Here is a 17021-nt window from a genome sequence, read left to right as displayed (position 1 = left end):
TACCAGCCCCAGAGTAAGAATTATGTAAGTCCTATCTGATCTCCAGATGGCATCTTGTTCTCTGAAGTACTTGAAGTACTAAAGGAAATAGATTTTTGTTACCTGCTGAGAAAGCCATGAAGTAATCACTCTTCTTAAAGTTGCCACTCTCATCCAGGAAGTGGCCAAGGTCAAACACCTCTGGGTTGGGGAATTCTTTGTCATCATGCAGTACAGAAGTTAGTGACATTAATGTCTATGCCCTGGAAAGAACAGATGAAGAGAAACTGAAGTATGAAAAAGCCATGGAGCTAAAAAGAAATGCTGCAAATCATTTAGTCCAATCTTGTGATCCCTTGCCATTTGGTTCTGTAAGAATGAAGTCTTGAGCCACTATAGTTGGTGACCTCCAGCACACCCTGAAAAGAGTTAAGGGTGAAGATCAGGAATGAGGCACTCTGTGCCCTGGGAAACCTGGCAGAAGAGGACTTCAGATAGATATTTTAAGGAGAAAAATTTTATGAGCCCTATTTCTTGCATCTTCTCATATCTAGTTAAATACTAAAAACATTAATGAAGATACCTCCTCATGAATAGCAGCAAGCAAACCTCTGCCAAAATGTAGCTCAATTGCAGGTATCCCCTTCACTAGAATTGTGTGTACTGATCTCCTCCCACCCCTAAATCTTGGGAGCAGTTTCTTAGAGCCTCAGAGGTATCTCCTGGGCTGTAGTTCTCATTTTACCCAAAATAAAACTTAACTTGTAACTCTCAAGTTGTGACTTTTTCTTTTTCTTTTCAGTCAACAGATCTATAGATAGGGAATCCTAGGTCCACAGAAGGTCAGTGGCATTTTCAGCCAGACATACTCAGTAATTAATAAACAAGGATAAGTTTAAGACTAGTGTCAGGATGTTGCTAAAGTGATCTTCAGTAGCATTTGGAGTACTGAGAACATGGGTCCTAGGGTACCAACCTTATGAATTCATTCTGCTAATCACCAAGTGTGTACATTCCCACCATCTGTTTTATTTTTTCACTTCAATTTTCACTCATCTCATAGGTCGATTATGGCTTCAAATGAAGTCTCTATTGGACTTGAAATGTCTGGAATTGTCTGTTTATAGTGCTACTGTAAAATAGACATCTGAGCTAATGAAAAATAACCTCTTGAACCCACAAATTTTTGGTCAACTAATCTTCGACAAAGGAGGCAAGATATACAATGGAATAAAGACAGTCTCCTCAGCAAATGGTGTTGGGAAAACTGGACAGCAGCATGTAAATCAATTAAGCTAGAACACTCCCTTACACCATACACAAAAATAAACTCAAAATGGATCAAAAACTTGATAAACCTCCTAGAAGAAAATATAGGCAAAACATCATCTGACATACATCTCAAAAATGTTCTCCTAGAACAGTCTACCCAAACAATAGAAATAAAAGCAAGAATAAACAAATGGGACCTAATGAAACTTACAAGCTTCTGCACAGCAAAGGAAACCATAAGTAAAACAAAATGACAACCTACAGAATAGGAGAAAATTTTTGCAAAAGGTGAAACTGACAAAGGCTTGATCTCCAGAATATATAAGCAGCTCATACGACTTAATAAGAAAAAAAAACAACCAATCCAAAAATGGGCAGAAGACCTCAACAAGCAATTCTCCAAGGAAGAATGATCAATAGACACATGAAAAAATGTTTAATATCACTATCAGAGAAATGCAAATCAAAACTACAATGACATATCACCTCACACCAGTCAGAATGGCCATCATTCAAAAGTCCACAAATGACAAATGCTGGAGAGGCTGTGGAGAAAAGGGAACTGCTGGTGGGAATGCAGTTTGGTGCAGCCGTTGTGGAAAACAGTATGGAGATTCCTCAAAAGACTAGGAAGAGACTTACTATATGACCCAGGAATCCCGCTCCTGGGCATATATCCAGAAGGAACCCTACTTCAAAAAGATACCTGCACCCCAATGTTCATAGCAGCACTATTTACAATAGCCAAGACATGGAAACAGCCTAAATGTCCATCAATAGATGACTGGATAAAGAAGATGTGGTATATTTATACAGTGGAATACTATTCAGCCATAAAAATGACAACATACCGCCAACTGCAGCAACATGTCCCTGGAGAATATCATTGTAAGTGAAGTAAGCCAGAAAGAGAAAGAAAAATACCCTATGAGATCGCTCATATGTTCAATCTAAAAACAAAACAAAACAAAACTACAAATCAGAAACAGACTCATAGACATACAATACAAACTTGTGGTTGCCAAGTGGGTGGGAGGTGGGAAGGGACAGACTGGGATTTCAAAATGTAGACTATATAAATAAGATTATACTGTTTAGCACAGGGAACTATATACAAGATCTTATGGTAGCTCACAGAAAAAAAAAGTGACTATATATATATGTTCATGTATAACTGAAAAATTGTGCTCTTCACTAGAATTTGATACAACATTGTAAAATGATTATAACTCAATAAAAATGTTTAAAAATACTGTATAGCACAGGGAAATATATACAAGATCTTGTAGTAGCTCACAGCGAAAAAATATGTGACATTGAATATATGTATGTTTATGTATAACTGAAAAATTGTGCTCTACACTGGAATTTGACACAAAATTGTAAAATGACTATAACTGAATTTAAAAAAATGTTAAATAACCCAGGAATCCCACTCCTGGGCTTGTATCCAGAAGGAAATCTACTTCAGGATGACACCTGCACCCCAATGTTCATAGCAGCACTATTTACAATAGCCAAAACATGGAAACAGCCTAAATGTTTATCAACAGGTGACTGGATAAAGAAGATGTGGTATATTTATACGATGGACTACTACTCAGCCATAAAAACCGACAACATAATGCCATTTGCAGCAACATGGATGCTCCTGGAGAATGTCATTCTAAGTGAAGTAAGCCAGAAAGAGAAAGAAAAATACCATATGAGATTGCTCATATGTGGAATCTAAAAAACAAAAACAAAAACAAACAAGCAAACAAAAACAAAGCATAAATACAGGACAGAAATAGACTCACAGACAGAGAATACAGACTTGTGGTTACCAGGGGGGTAGAGGGTGGGAAGGGATAGACTGGGATTTCAAAATTGTAGAATAGATAAACAAGATTACACTGCATAGCACAGGGAAATATACACAAAATGTTATGATAACTCACAGAGAAAAAATTGTGACAGTGTGTATATGTCCATGAATGACTGAAAAATTGTGCTGAACACTGGAATTTGACACAACATTGTAAAATGATTATAAATCAATGAAAAATGTTAAAAAATAAAAAAATAAAAAGCATCCCCCAAAAAAGTTAAATAAAGAAATTGAAATTGAAAAATAACATCTTCGTGCTAATAACAGTAAGTACAGTAACAAATATTAGTGTTTATCATTGCCATGCAGATAGTGTATCTTAAAAATACAAGGTACACTTATTATAGATTAATCTTAGATTTGAAAGGATGATAAAATTCGTGGAATCATTTCACAATAATTCTGCTTAGGATCTTTAATTTAGACAAGTTTTATCTATTAATGCTAAAATTGTTGGGTGATTGAAAAATATGCTACTCACAAAGCCCTACAGTACCATGCAGTAGATTTTTATTAAGTGTAAAGAAAATGACTTCTGCCACAGAGAAATCTGGCACATCTTACTTTATCATGTGAACAACACTGCAAAACCAATAATAGCATAAGTGACATTATGTGCCCCCCACCTCCCCACTGAACTTCAGCGGGACATACAAAGCACCCATGAGGTTCTCTTACTAAATCGTAACTGGAATCTATCTCTAGAAAACAACTGCACAAAACCAGCCTGAGGAATAATTATGTATGACTACTAAACGCTTCACAAAGTTAAGAGTACTGAAAAAAAAATGGAGAACTGATAACAGGAGATTGAAGGGAAAAGGTAACCAAATTATATGCTTGTTCCTGGGCTGGCTATTGCTTTGCAAAGAAAAAGAAGCCATAAAGGTTACTGCAGGAAAATTGGGAAATTTTAAGTATAGGCTGTACATTAGATAATATTGTATCCATGGTAACACTTAAATATAAATGCTACTATTGTCCTCCATACAAAAATCATTGCTGAGATAAACATACTGAAGCAGTGAGGATTTGATGGATTTATAAATGGATGTTAATGGAAATAGTTTTCTCGTATTGAGTTATGGGGAAGTCATTCTGGCTTATACATGATTTAACTTGAATTTTATGTTAACTAACACAGCCTGTTTATCACCTATCAAACATACACTGTTTGTCTGCTTTAATCATTAAAGAAAAGAGTACATTGACCAGAAATAAATAATATCCATGTTAAAAATCGAGAGTAAATTCCTCCTTTCCTTGGACGCCAGTGCTTGAACTCCTTCAATGATCAGACTCCCTGTGCAGGTGTGCAGGTGCCACAGCCATATGCCTCACTGTGTATGTGCTGATCTGTTTTTTTTTTGTTTTGTTTTTAAATCTTGAAGGAATATATTCCTAGGTTGTTTGATGTTCTTTGTTCTGACAACATAAGAAACTGTGCTGAAAACCATGTTTCTCCAGAGCAGTTCCTCAGAGTTATCTGAGAGGCTGCTTTTGGGCTATAGTTCTCAGTTTGGCTCAAATAAAATTTTTGTCTATTCTTATAGATTGTTTTTTGATCGTTTCCATTGTCATTGCAAAACTAGATATATACACAAATTTTGTATGTTACATATATATGCATGTGTTTTAAACATTTTTAGGTTTTAGAAATATTTAATGCATACTTAGGAAAATGTCTATCCCCTAAGTTTGTCATATAAAAGTTTGTCTGATTCTGTTTTTGATATTATTCCCTTGTATATATTTATACAAGTAATATATGGAAATCTTTCAATAAGATACAAAAGTTAATAAATTTTCATCAGTGTTGCTTGAACAGCTGGATATTCATGAAAAAATAAAAGAAGCACAACTATTACTCCACAACATAAGTAAAAATTACCTGAATGGATAACAATCTACATGTAAGCACTTACAAAGTTTTAGAAATAGATAAGGGTAAATCTTTGGGACCCTGTGCTGGAAAATATTCTATAGATAACCACCCCCCAAAAAATCTACCCACAAATCAATCTCAAAGCATTGCATAGAGTTCTATTAGACAAACTGTCTTAGATATAGATAACTAACAACCCGTATGCAAGTACACCCTAAAATGTGTTTTTGTACAGACCATGATCTAAGCACTTTTAATTGAAAAAAAATCAAGGGAAATAAGATTTTGTGACATACAAAAATTACAAGAAATCTAAATTTCAACTTCCATAAAGACTGAGATATAGCCATACTCATTTAAGTATGTCCTATGATTGCATCCATGCTACAACGGCAGAATGTACAAAAGTGTACAAAGGCATTAGACATTTCAAGGTCTTAAATTCTGAAGTATTTACATTCTGGCCCATTATAGAAAAGGTTTACCAACTCCTGTCTTGGGCCATTATCTCCACCTTCCTCAGTGGCTCCAGCCTTAAGTAGCAGAAATCATCTATTTGGTAAAAGGGTAGAATCAGCCACCCAACGTTCATATTTCTACACTGGGATGTCCATGCAGAGGGGAATGGTCATTCCCAATATATGCATTTGGAACACGCAAGTGACAACGTAACTGTCATTTCCTGATTTAGTGGATGTGAGAAGGGATCAATCCCATTCTGATTTCTAATGCATTGTTTCCCATTTACTCAGAAATAAGAAGAGAAACAGGTTTGCTTAATTATTGCCTTAGACTCCAATATTAAAAAATTTTTTTTTCTCATTGTGTCCTTTGGTGAAAAAGTAGTGTACTTGAAGCGCTAACCCTTATACCAAATCTGTGATCATTGAGACATGTCCCATAATCTCTTACTAAACTCATCAATCTGTTTCCTGCAAAGATTGGCATTAAGTTGCAGCCTTACAAATCTCATTACTTACTTTCCCCAACAAAATACAAACTTTAGTTATATTATTTTTCAATTTTAATAGTCACATGTCTTGACTTCAAGTGGATAAGAGTAGCCTGTAGCACACCAACTAGAAAGTCTGAATATATAGAGAAACTGTGTGTTGGAAAGAATTAGAAATCTGCTAAAATGAAAATGTGTCTCAGTAGTCCATAGTTAAGAGTTCTCGGAGAGGCAAGCTGACATCTGAACTTGATTTTAATCTGTGTCAATGTCCCAGTTATACTCAAAACAGAAGGTGTTACATTTTTCTGACTGCCTAGTAGGAGAGGGATGAACCGTTTCTGGAAGAAGATAAATACCTCTGAAACGCTATAATTCTTTTCATTTACAATAATTGATATTTAACCAAAAGTTATTGGGCATTTCAAAGACACAACTAAGTGGCCACAAGTAGAAGAGGGGAACACAACGAAATACACCCACATTAGGGAACATTTCTCACCTGACTTCATGATGCCAGCACTACCTAGATAACAGAAATGTAAGAAGATTTTCAGAAAGAAAAATTATAGACCAAAAATCTCTTATGAATATAAACAGAGAGGTCCTGAAAAAGATGTAACAAATCAAGTCCAGCTGCGTGTGTATATACTTATGTATATTTAGTAGGAAGAGTGAGGCCAGAATACACAACATACCAGTAGTTGCAGATATCGATATGAAAAAAAGTTGTACATTCATGAGCAAAAAAAAAAAATCATTAAAAATGAGAGGGCAAATTTCCCTAATCTGATAAAAAAAATAAGAAAATGTACATAATACCTCATTCTCAACAGTGAGATGTTAACCCCCACTCTCCTATAGACTAGAAATAAAACAAAGATATTAGCCCAGATAGGAGGACAATATATAGAGAAATTGCGGTTAATCTAGAGACATTTTTGATGTAGAATAGATAAACAAGATTGTACTGTGTAACACAGGGAAATATATACAAGATCTTGTGGTGGCTCACAGCAAAACAGAATGTGACAATGAATATATGTACGTTCATTTATACATGAAAAATTGTGTTCTACACTGGAATTTGACACAACATTGTAAAATGACTATAACTCAATTAAAAATGTTTATATATAAAAAAATCTAGAGACATTTTTGGTAATTATTTAAAATTAAGCAAGGTTGCTACATATAAAGTCATCAAAATGAGAAATCAATCATATTTCACAGTCCAGTTAAAAGAATGGAAAAGGCATTTAAAAAAATTTGTAACAACAATAAGCACCTTGGGGAAACTAAATGAAAGATATGCAAGCCAATGCACCAAAAAAAATTATTGAAAAAATTAAAGCCTTTCAAAATTAGCAGTATATCATATTTAGTAATTGAAAAATTCAGTGTCATGATGTGTAGTCTTTACAAATAGAGCTAATGTCACCCTGATAAAAATTCCAGCAGTGTGTTTTGGTAATCACACAAATTCATTTGGAAACATGAACACCTGAGATTATCTAAACAATATAAAAGGAGCAGAACAAATCTGGAAGACACTCACTGCTGGATGTCAAAACCCGTTATAAAGTTTTGTGAACTAAACTGGAAACAACAAAAAATCCATCAAGATGACACATAGATGATTTTTTTTTTAACTTCTCTCATCTTCTTAGAGCTCATAGAGGATTCACCCACACTGTGAAAATGGAACTTCAAGACCACTGAGGTCAGTGTAAGAGAAACCGGTCTTACCTTGAGGATGAGGTAGTTTCTGAATTTAATGTCACAGGTCACGGCATGAGGTATGTTGGTGGGGACCAGGTCAATGTATCTTTGGATCTCGTGCACCACAGCATCCATGTAGGGCATGCGGCTCCTGTCCTGTATGAAGGGGCTCCGGTGTCTGCCAATCACATGGTCAATCTCTTCCTGGACCTTAGCTGATAAAAGACAAGGAAGACTAATGGAAAAAGAGAAAAATGCATTTCATATTTGCATACCAATTCAGGGATAAATGAAACCTCATGACAGTGTCCCCACATCATTACAAACATCCATTATATGCCCAGAAATGTACCTTAACATACAGAATTGCCATAATATAGATAGATGTAAGTCTCCTACAAGCTAGACCCAAGATACATTTACAGGTACCATGTATTAGCATACATGATAATACAAAGAGAAATGATGAAACACTTCCAATATAAACAACATATGTCAAGGAATTAACTGTCCCTGAAGAAAAAAAAACAAGAATCAAATATTAATTTTATATCAAAATAATACATGGGTTGAGAAGTCACATTATAATTATGTGTTTTCATGTATTTGTGTATTGTGTGTGTGCAGTTTGCAGTGGTACTCTCTTCATCCTCCAACTGCCAGATGCCACCACTTTCAGCATTCTAGCAGTTTATTCAGAAGTTTATGTCCTATTTCTAAATAACAAGTTTCTGTTTCTATTTCTTACTTACAGGTTTTTAAACAATATCTGATTTCCTGGTATGAGACTTGGGAATTTACATCTCCATCCCTACCTCATACAAAATACAACCATACACACTCACAAATCCCTCTAGTCCAATTCCCCAATATATTTAGACTACGATTTCTGGCTGTTAGAATATTCATTTTAACATCATTCTAACTACATAAATAATGGTCCCTGTTAAGACAACTATGATCATGCTTCACTTCTGGTACTCTCTTGGACTTAGCCTTGTCTCTTTAGTTTAATTCGTAAAATGCTATATATCTTGATTTAGAATCAGAATTAATTTCAAACACTGAGATAGATGCTTCAAACTCCTAATAATCATTTCCCTAGTTTTATGAAACCCCAGATAATCAGAATCCTCTCTTTTGTTCATGGTGTGCCGCCTCACACCTGTTTTAGCCACCTAATCTATTTGGAAATGGATATTGTCGAGAACTGGTATCTAGCAACTGCCCTGACACTTTCATTCTCCTTGAGTTTTCCAAATTCCTGCAGCCCATGACTTCCTCTAACATGACTTCAGGCATTTGAATGAAAAAAGGAAAAGAGGGGGAAAGTTTTGTCAAACTAAGAGGCCTGAAAATACCCTCTTTTTATTAACACGCAGTTGGATAGTTGCTCTTGAGATTTTCGATGCTGTTGTGAATCCTAATCTTTTGTATATGACCTGATATATGTATCTGAAAATTTTTGTGATTGTCCCTTTTACCGAGTGTTCTGAAATTTCATGACTCTTTGTCTTAGAGTGGATGTTTTAATTTTGTTCACTTTGCTATACATATTGAAAGAATTTACTATCTACATGACAAAAGTTGGAGGTTGCTTCTCCAGAGTGTTCACTCTGGTGGTGTTTTTCCTCTGGTTGCCAAAATTTAGGAAGCAGGATGGAGAAAGGAGCTAAGAGTCTCTGCATTCAAGAAGTGGATTCTTACCTAACTTTTCTTTTTTTTTCCCCCAGCTGTGTACCTCACACTTTCCCCTACCTCTGCCCAGTCAGTGCCCCTGCATGTAGGACCTCTTAGGTTCAGTTTCTCTAGAGAGCAAACCTCTTTCATTCTACTGGGGGAAAAGTCACCTGATGAAAAGGTTTGTCAAAGGGACATGTTGGGGAGAGCTACCTTTATCAGCCTGTTTCTCCCTCTGCCACCTCTGAAACTTGATACTTACAAATGCTGAGCCTTACAGGGGATTGCAAGGACACAAGTGACTTTTCCTCACTGTGGAACCTCCTCTTCTGACATTTAGGTCACAACTTCATCCTCTCTGCTGACTTCATTATCACCCCTCAATATGCTCTCTGTGTTTCAGAAATTTGTCGGAGATTTGCTGGCTGTTTCTTTTTTTTTTTTTTTTTTTTTTTTGCTGGCTGTTTCTTGACCTCCGCTTTTCCAACTTTGAAAGGCTAATGCTCATTTATCATAGATTATAATCATTGCAATGGGATCTGACACAGGGCAAGATAATGTATGTTTCTAAACAGGTGTGTAATCATAACTCGTTAAAGGTTAATTTTTAACAAAAAGTTCTTTGTGAAAGACAAAATTATTGACCTCTCAAAATTCTTATTTTGGCAATAACCACTTTTCTGGAAACAACCTTCTGGAGTAATAAAACTCTTTTATACACACATCAGTTTTTTGTGAATCTAATTTTTTTTTTTTTAGTTTCATGGTTTTATTAATACAAATACAATGTGCATGAGCTGTCTATTTGTTGTTTTCACTGTGCAGCCTGGCGTTGGTATTGGTAACTCTGATGGCCAGCTGGGCTGCTCTTTCCACAATGGCTTTGCAGTTCTTGGAGGAGACGTTGTGAGCAATCTCAGCACAGTAAGATTTGTCGCACATCAGCAGCACTTCAAGCTCCTTTACGTTGTGGACCAGGAACTTGCGGAAGCCGCTGGGCAGCATGTGCTTTGTTTTCTTGTTGCTCCCGTAGCCAATGCAGTGCATCAGGATCTAGCCCTTGAACCTCCTGCGCACCCTGTTGTCAATTCCTCTGGGTTTCTGCCAGTTCCTCTTAATTTTGACATACCAGTCTGACTGCTGCCAGATGAACTTCTTGGTCCTCTTTTTAAGGATCTTGGGCTTCACGAGGGGTCTGAGGGCAGCCATGATGCCGACTAGGAGATGGCTGCCACTTCAGTAAGTAGCGCCGAGGAAGAGAGAGCTGTGAATCTAAACTTTTAAAGCACTTATCATGTTGTACAAATTATCTCAGGAAGCCTCATTAAAATTCTAGGATTTCCACTTATGCTTCAAGAAGGAGAGATTTCATTTTCCCTGTCTTGGTGTTAGGACACTGCATTTTGAGAATGAGGACAGATCAAAGTGACCTTTATAATAAAACCAAGATGTACTTTCAGGCCAAGTCATGCAGGTTGTGTCTGCTACTAACAACTTCCCACAAAATCCAGATGCTGCTTTGTTGATTCTGCTACTGTCCACAGTGTATTCACTCTTCTCAGTCATTCTCCCATATTATGTAAAGATGTCCCATTAGTCTCCCTTCATTAAATTAGAAAAAAATTAAGCTGTTCAAATAGGTTTAAATACTTCTCTAAGAGAAACAAGGTAGGAAGCACTCTCAGTCTCTTTCCAATATCTCCTGAAATCACCCTGCCCACCATGTTGGTCATACTTGTGACCTCTGGGTGCTTGAGCAGGAGGAGACCATATCTTAGAGTGGCGCTCGTTCTCTCTGTCCCAGCTCCAAACAAATCATTTACAGTGAATACCAAGTTTTCAGTTGTATACTCCAGTTGTTGATTATACTTTTCCTAGGAATGATTCAATAAAAAATTACAAAGCATACAAAAAAGATGGTAAGTATGACCCATTAACAGGCAAAAAAGAAGCTGACACAAATCATTCCTGAGGAAGCCCAGACATCTGACTTACTAGATAAAAGTCTTGAGATACATGTCTTAAATATACTCAAAGACCTTAAGAAAATTATGTACAAGAACTAAACAAAATCAGAGAAAACGTATGAAGAAGTGGGGAATAGCCATTTGCAGCAACATGGATGGACCTGGAGATATTCATTCTAAGTGAAGTAAGCCAGAAAGAGAGAGAAAAATACCATATGATGTCACTCATATGTCGAATCTAAAAAAAAACAAAAACAAAAACAAAAAGCAGCAAAGAAATAAGAGGACACTAATGAACTCATCTACAAAACAGAAACAGACTCGCAGACATAGTAAACAATTTTATGGTTACCGGGAAAGAGGGAGTGGAAAGGGATAAATTTGGGAATTTGAGATTTGCAAACGTTAACCACTATATATAAAAATAGATTAAAAAACAAATTTATTCTGTATAGCACAGGGAACTATATTCAATATCTCTTAATAGTCTTCAATGTAAAATAATATGAAAACAAAAATATATATATATGCATGACAGGGACATTATGCTGCACACCAGAAATTGACACATTATAACTGACTACACTTCAAAAAAAAAAGTGGGGAATAATGAGAAAAGTATTAAAAAAGGAAATCAAACAAAATCAGGAGCTAAAAAACACAATACCTAAAATTGAAAAAAAAAATTACCAGAAAGTATCAACAACACTGGAGGAAGCCTAAGAATCAGGTTTGCTAGTTTTTCAGCAAACCTAAAGACAGGACAACAGAAATTTCCTGTGTGAATATCAGAAAGGAGAAGGAATGAAGAAAAATGAAAAGAGCTTAAGGGATCTATGGAACTCAATCAAGAGTACCAACATCCACTTTATGGGAATCCAAGAAAAGAGAGAGGGAAGGAACAGAAAATAAATATTTGAAAAAAGAGTGGCTGGGAATTTCCAAAATTTGGTGAAATACATGAATCTATGGCTCCAAGAAGCTAAACAAACTCTGAGAAGGATAAATCCAAGCAGACTCACAGGAAGGCATATTTTAAACTCTCAAAAGCCAAAGCAAAACAAAGAATGTTTAAAGCATCAAGAGAGAAGTGACTCATTGTGTACAAAGGATCCTCAATAGGATAATAGCTCATTTTTCTACAGATACTGTGGAGACCAGAAATCAATGCCTCACCATCCAGTAGAGAAGCTACCTGAAGACCCCTGGACCCCACAGCTGCCCCTGGATACAGCCCTGCCCACCAGAGGGCCATGGACCTGGCCCCGTACACCAGTGCACCAGCACTAAACCCAGAACCCCAGGGCCCTGCAGCCAGAGACCATAGGACCAAGCAAACCCACAAGGATCAGGCACCAGTCCCAGAATCCCTGGCCCTATCCACTAGCAAGCCTCCTCTAGCCTCAGGATCAGCCTTACCTACCAGTGAACTCTGCTGTAGGACACTGACAGCCCGACAGCATGCAGACCCAGCTCACACACCAGCAGGCCAGCACCAACCCTGGGAAAGGCTGGGCCCCAGCCCTGCCCACCAGTAGGCCACCACAAGCTTCAGGACACCCCAGAACCCACAACCTGCTGTGTCAGGAACCAGCCCCACCTACCAGCATTCCCACACCAGCTCTGCAATTCCTGGTGCCCATAACCAGTCCGCAGGACCCAGCTCTGCCCCTCTAGGGGCACAGCAGTAGCCTCAGGACCTGGCTTCACCCTCCAGTGCTGGGCACCAGCCTGAAATCTCCTGAACCCCCACTCTGCCCACCACTCGGCCGGCACTAGCATCGGAGACACCAGGGGTCCACAGCAAGCCACCTCCTGATAAAGCCCAGCCAACCATGGCCGTTAGCCTCTGCACAAGGCAGGGACAGGCAACCAACTAGACTGAGAGCCAACCAAGCCCGACAGACAGACCGCAAGTCAGCCCACCACAACTAAAGGACCAACGCAGCCCACCTAAGGGGACTGTGCAGCTCTAGTGACAAAATGCAGTGTGCCGCTGGGACACTTTGGACACCTCCTTCAAAAGGCCGTTTCTTCAAGGTCAGGAAATACAATCAGCCTACCAGACACGTAGACATAAAAGCAGCAAGCTGGGGAAAATGAAGTGACAGAGGATCATGTTCCAAATGAAGGAACAAGATAAAGCCACAGAAGGACCAAATGAACTTTCATTTTAGCTAGATTGGTAGAGGCTGATTAGGAAATCCTTGGATATTTCTTAGTCTATATTGACTGACAGATAAAATCTGCTTTGCTATCTTTACTTTACTTTTAAGGAATTTTAAAGCAGGTTAATTTGTAACATAAGCTGAAAATCAGAGTCATTGTGACAAACACATTACAGGTCATTACACCTGGCGATGAGAGGTACATGATTACCATACATTTGTTACCATAATCCAGTAAGATTGGGCAAAGTTCCCAAATTGAAAACAGAGCCAAATTTCACTTAGCAAAGGCCACGGTAAGCAGGTAAGGTTTAAATCTAGTTAAATAAAATATTTTATAACTTGCTACTTTACAGAATTATGATGTAGCAAGAGTTTATTCAAAATGTATAAATCAATACAGTGAGTACTGAGTTACAGGAAATAATAAATACTGATATTTTAAAAATAGTGCTGTCCTTATAGAGAAATCATAATTGATGAGAATTGTACTAAGGTATGCCGAACAGATTAAAACCACAGATGGCATTAGTACTGACCAGCACTATAGGCCTGGTCCCTGGAAATAACTCTGAAATGTGCGTGAGGCAGAACATGTAAATATAGTCCAATTAAGTGAAGGCACATGTCTCTTGTTTCATGCTCCATAAGAGTGTGAGGAGGTCATTTCTACCATGTCCATTTAACAAGTGAAATGCTCTGGAATAGATAACCTACATTTATGCTATAGGAAAAACATTGTTCTCTAATTAATTCAGGAAATGACTCAAACTTTCCTTGTGATTTCTGATTTGAACACAACCAAAGTGCAAGAGAGAGTATGATTAAATGACCTTTATATCCACACCGTGTGCACTGTCATAGTGTACACACACAACAAGCACAGACACACAAAAGCCCCTTTGGTGCTCTCAACTCTTTCCCTCCTCCACACAAGTGCTGACAACCACTACCCACATGAAGGATATGGCTGCCTCTGAAATGTTTCCACGGACGTCACTGGAGGATAGAGCATTCATCAGAGTTAGCATAGAAATCACCCACCACTGGTTTTTCTCAACTCCTCCACAAAGCAGTGGGCTTCCTCCTGAACATGGTCCTCAATGCTCCTCTTACCCATCCCAAAATTCCACAGGGTCATAAGGGAGAACCGCCGTATCTTCTTCCATCTCTTTCCATTGATAAACACGATTCCTACTAGGAGGGAGGTCCTAGGGAAGGAGGAGTGAGCTGACACTTGCCAGCCTTGTGGTTGCGCCAAGCTCTGCTGGGGGGGCTCTTCAAATTTCTCTTTTATACCCTCCCCACACCCGTTATCAGTGCTGAACATGCACACCTACCAAGTCCTTTACCAGTTCTTTCAATCACTGGGTGACTACCTCTTCCAGAAAACCCCTCTCCCAGATCAGTCAGTTTCCTTCATGGCTTTGTATCCAAGCACCACCACAGTGGGCTTCATGCCTAAATACACAGTGAACACAGGGCCAAGACTTTTGAGAGCTGGGAATGAAGATACACATAACATTAACAGAAGTCACTATTTGATAGTATATTGGGTATGATGCAGAACGTATTATCATCCTACTTTTATGTTTTATATTGCTGCATACAATCTAAAATATTTCTGAATCTGTAAATATGATAGTGATTATTACATATCCTACTTATATGTGGCCTCAGTGTCCTAGGCAATGACCAGAGTAACCGGGTCATAGATTACAATTAATCCTTACAGGTTTACTTATCCCACTTATAAATAAACAACTGAGGCCAGGGAATTCTGGTTCATTTCCAGCTTCCCATGGCTACCATACAGAAGATTCAAATCTAAAATCTTATTCAACCTATGATTCTTAAACAACACATCAATCCTCAAGGCCCAGCTTTGGACCAACACCCAGCTGACTGCTTCAGAATCACCTGTAGCGCTCACCCCTGAGGATTCTGATTTCCTCGCCCTATGGTGATGCCAGAATTCTATGTTTAAAAAAATAAATACAGATAATTCTAATGCTCAGCCTAGTCTGAGATCTGCTGGCATTACTAACATAGAAAGACAGCAAGCATCACAGAAGCCGTGCAGGACATGCAGCATCTCATGGAACAACAGTATCTTCCATCCTGCAGCCTTCATGGGGTACAGGCGGCAGCTTCGTGCAGAATCCACATGAACGCTGTTACCACCAATTGGGCCCTGACTGATTACTCCTCTCTTCCATTCACTCTTGCTGGTCCTGATCCCAAGCTACTTCCTTAACATCAGGCACAATTTGCTTCTTCAGGAAAGTTTTGTTGTCAGGGCCATCTGAACAAAACACACAGCTTATATAGTAAAAGACTTGTGCAAGAAAATCTCTAAGCACAAACACTGCACTTACCATTTACCTTCGGCCCCAAAGCATAGCAAAAAGCTGTGAAACAAGGAAGGGAAGCAACATTCCCAGCTTTTGCCACTGTATTATTTTGATTCTACCACACAAGGACCTGAATGTTTCTCTACTCACAAAACACATTATTTCATTCCTTTTTATGACAGTGACAGTCCTGAAAAGGAAGAAATACCATAATTTAATTTACAGGGAGTAGTTTGTTTCACAATGATCTATTGTGACAGTGTGCCCAAAGGAATATATACTACTTTTTAACTTGGGCTTAATTTACTTACCTTTTACATGACACTGAGGAGCAAAAAACCTACTTAAGTTGTTCAAGGACTTGCTGATGTTCTTAACATCTAACTATAGGATATTTCCAAGAATTGGGAGAGGAGTGGGGCCAGGTGGGAGCTTCCCTTTCTGAGAGCTCTGGATCCAGAGTGAAAGGAGAAGCAAACAGGACAGAGCACCAGGACCACAGCTGGATCCATGGTTGCCTCCTCTTCTTACTTAGACAGCTGTGAGCCTGGAATCTAAAGCTTTTATAACAGTCCGGCTAATTCAACCTGTGCCTCTCAGGGGTACAAAGAGACCAATCAATTACATCTGTTTTGTGTGCTGTTCTGAGTGGACTTTGTCTGCTGATGAGGATAAAAATAAAGTGTCCTTTAGTCTTGTTTTCTCTGTGTCCAGTGACCACTCTGGAGATTCTGGTTTAAATGTACTGGGTTGGGGTCCAGGTATAGATAATTAAAAAAAAAAAGTGGTTCCACTGTATAGCCAGGATTGAGAACCATTGACATAAATAATCTGATGCCAAAAAGGGCCCATAACTCTGGATTAGAATCAATGAGTTGGCAATTTATGACTTTGAGGATGATCAGTGTATTCTATGCTGTTTTTTTAAATTAAAAAAGTTTGTCTTTCATGCTACATCTAACACTAGAATACTTTGTCCTTGAAAATGAAAGATTTTAAAATATTTTAATGTACTGTACTAAAATTACAGTTCTCTATACATAAAACAGTTAATGATGACATATTTAAGGTCATTTAAAATCAAAATGGAGTAATGATGGTTCAGGTATCCAAAATGAAGCCAGTTGGTAGTTATGGATGTGGTTTCAGACCTGTTCCTGCATCACTGAGAA

The 17021-nt window shown here is 38.0% G+C and overlaps 1 protein-coding gene and 2 pseudogenes across 1 annotated transcript in view; all 3 read right to left on the bottom strand.

The window, feature by feature from the left end:
* LOC102533247 (cytochrome P450 2C18-like) overlaps positions 1-17021 on the bottom strand; it is a 65786-nt gene that overhangs the window by 1153 nt on the left and 47612 nt on the right. Inside the window, exon 9 of the mRNA XM_031682404.2 lies at positions 103-235. Coding sequence (XP_031538264.2) covers positions 103-235 — 133 coding nt within the window. The remainder of the gene's footprint in view (positions 1-102; positions 236-17021) is intronic.
* Positions 10014-10760, bottom strand: LOC102532759 (large ribosomal subunit protein eL32-like; annotated as a pseudogene).
* On the bottom strand, positions 14398-16361 carry LOC102532995 (cytochrome P450 2C14-like; annotated as a pseudogene).

The sequence above is a fragment of the Vicugna pacos genome, chromosome 11 (assembly GCF_048564905.1).
Source record: "Vicugna pacos chromosome 11, VicPac4, whole genome shotgun sequence".
Taxonomy (NCBI): Eukaryota; Metazoa; Chordata; class Mammalia; order Artiodactyla; family Camelidae; genus Vicugna; species Vicugna pacos.
The sequence above is the reverse complement of the archived record's forward strand: the minus strand, read 5'-3'. Positions and strand labels throughout refer to the sequence as shown.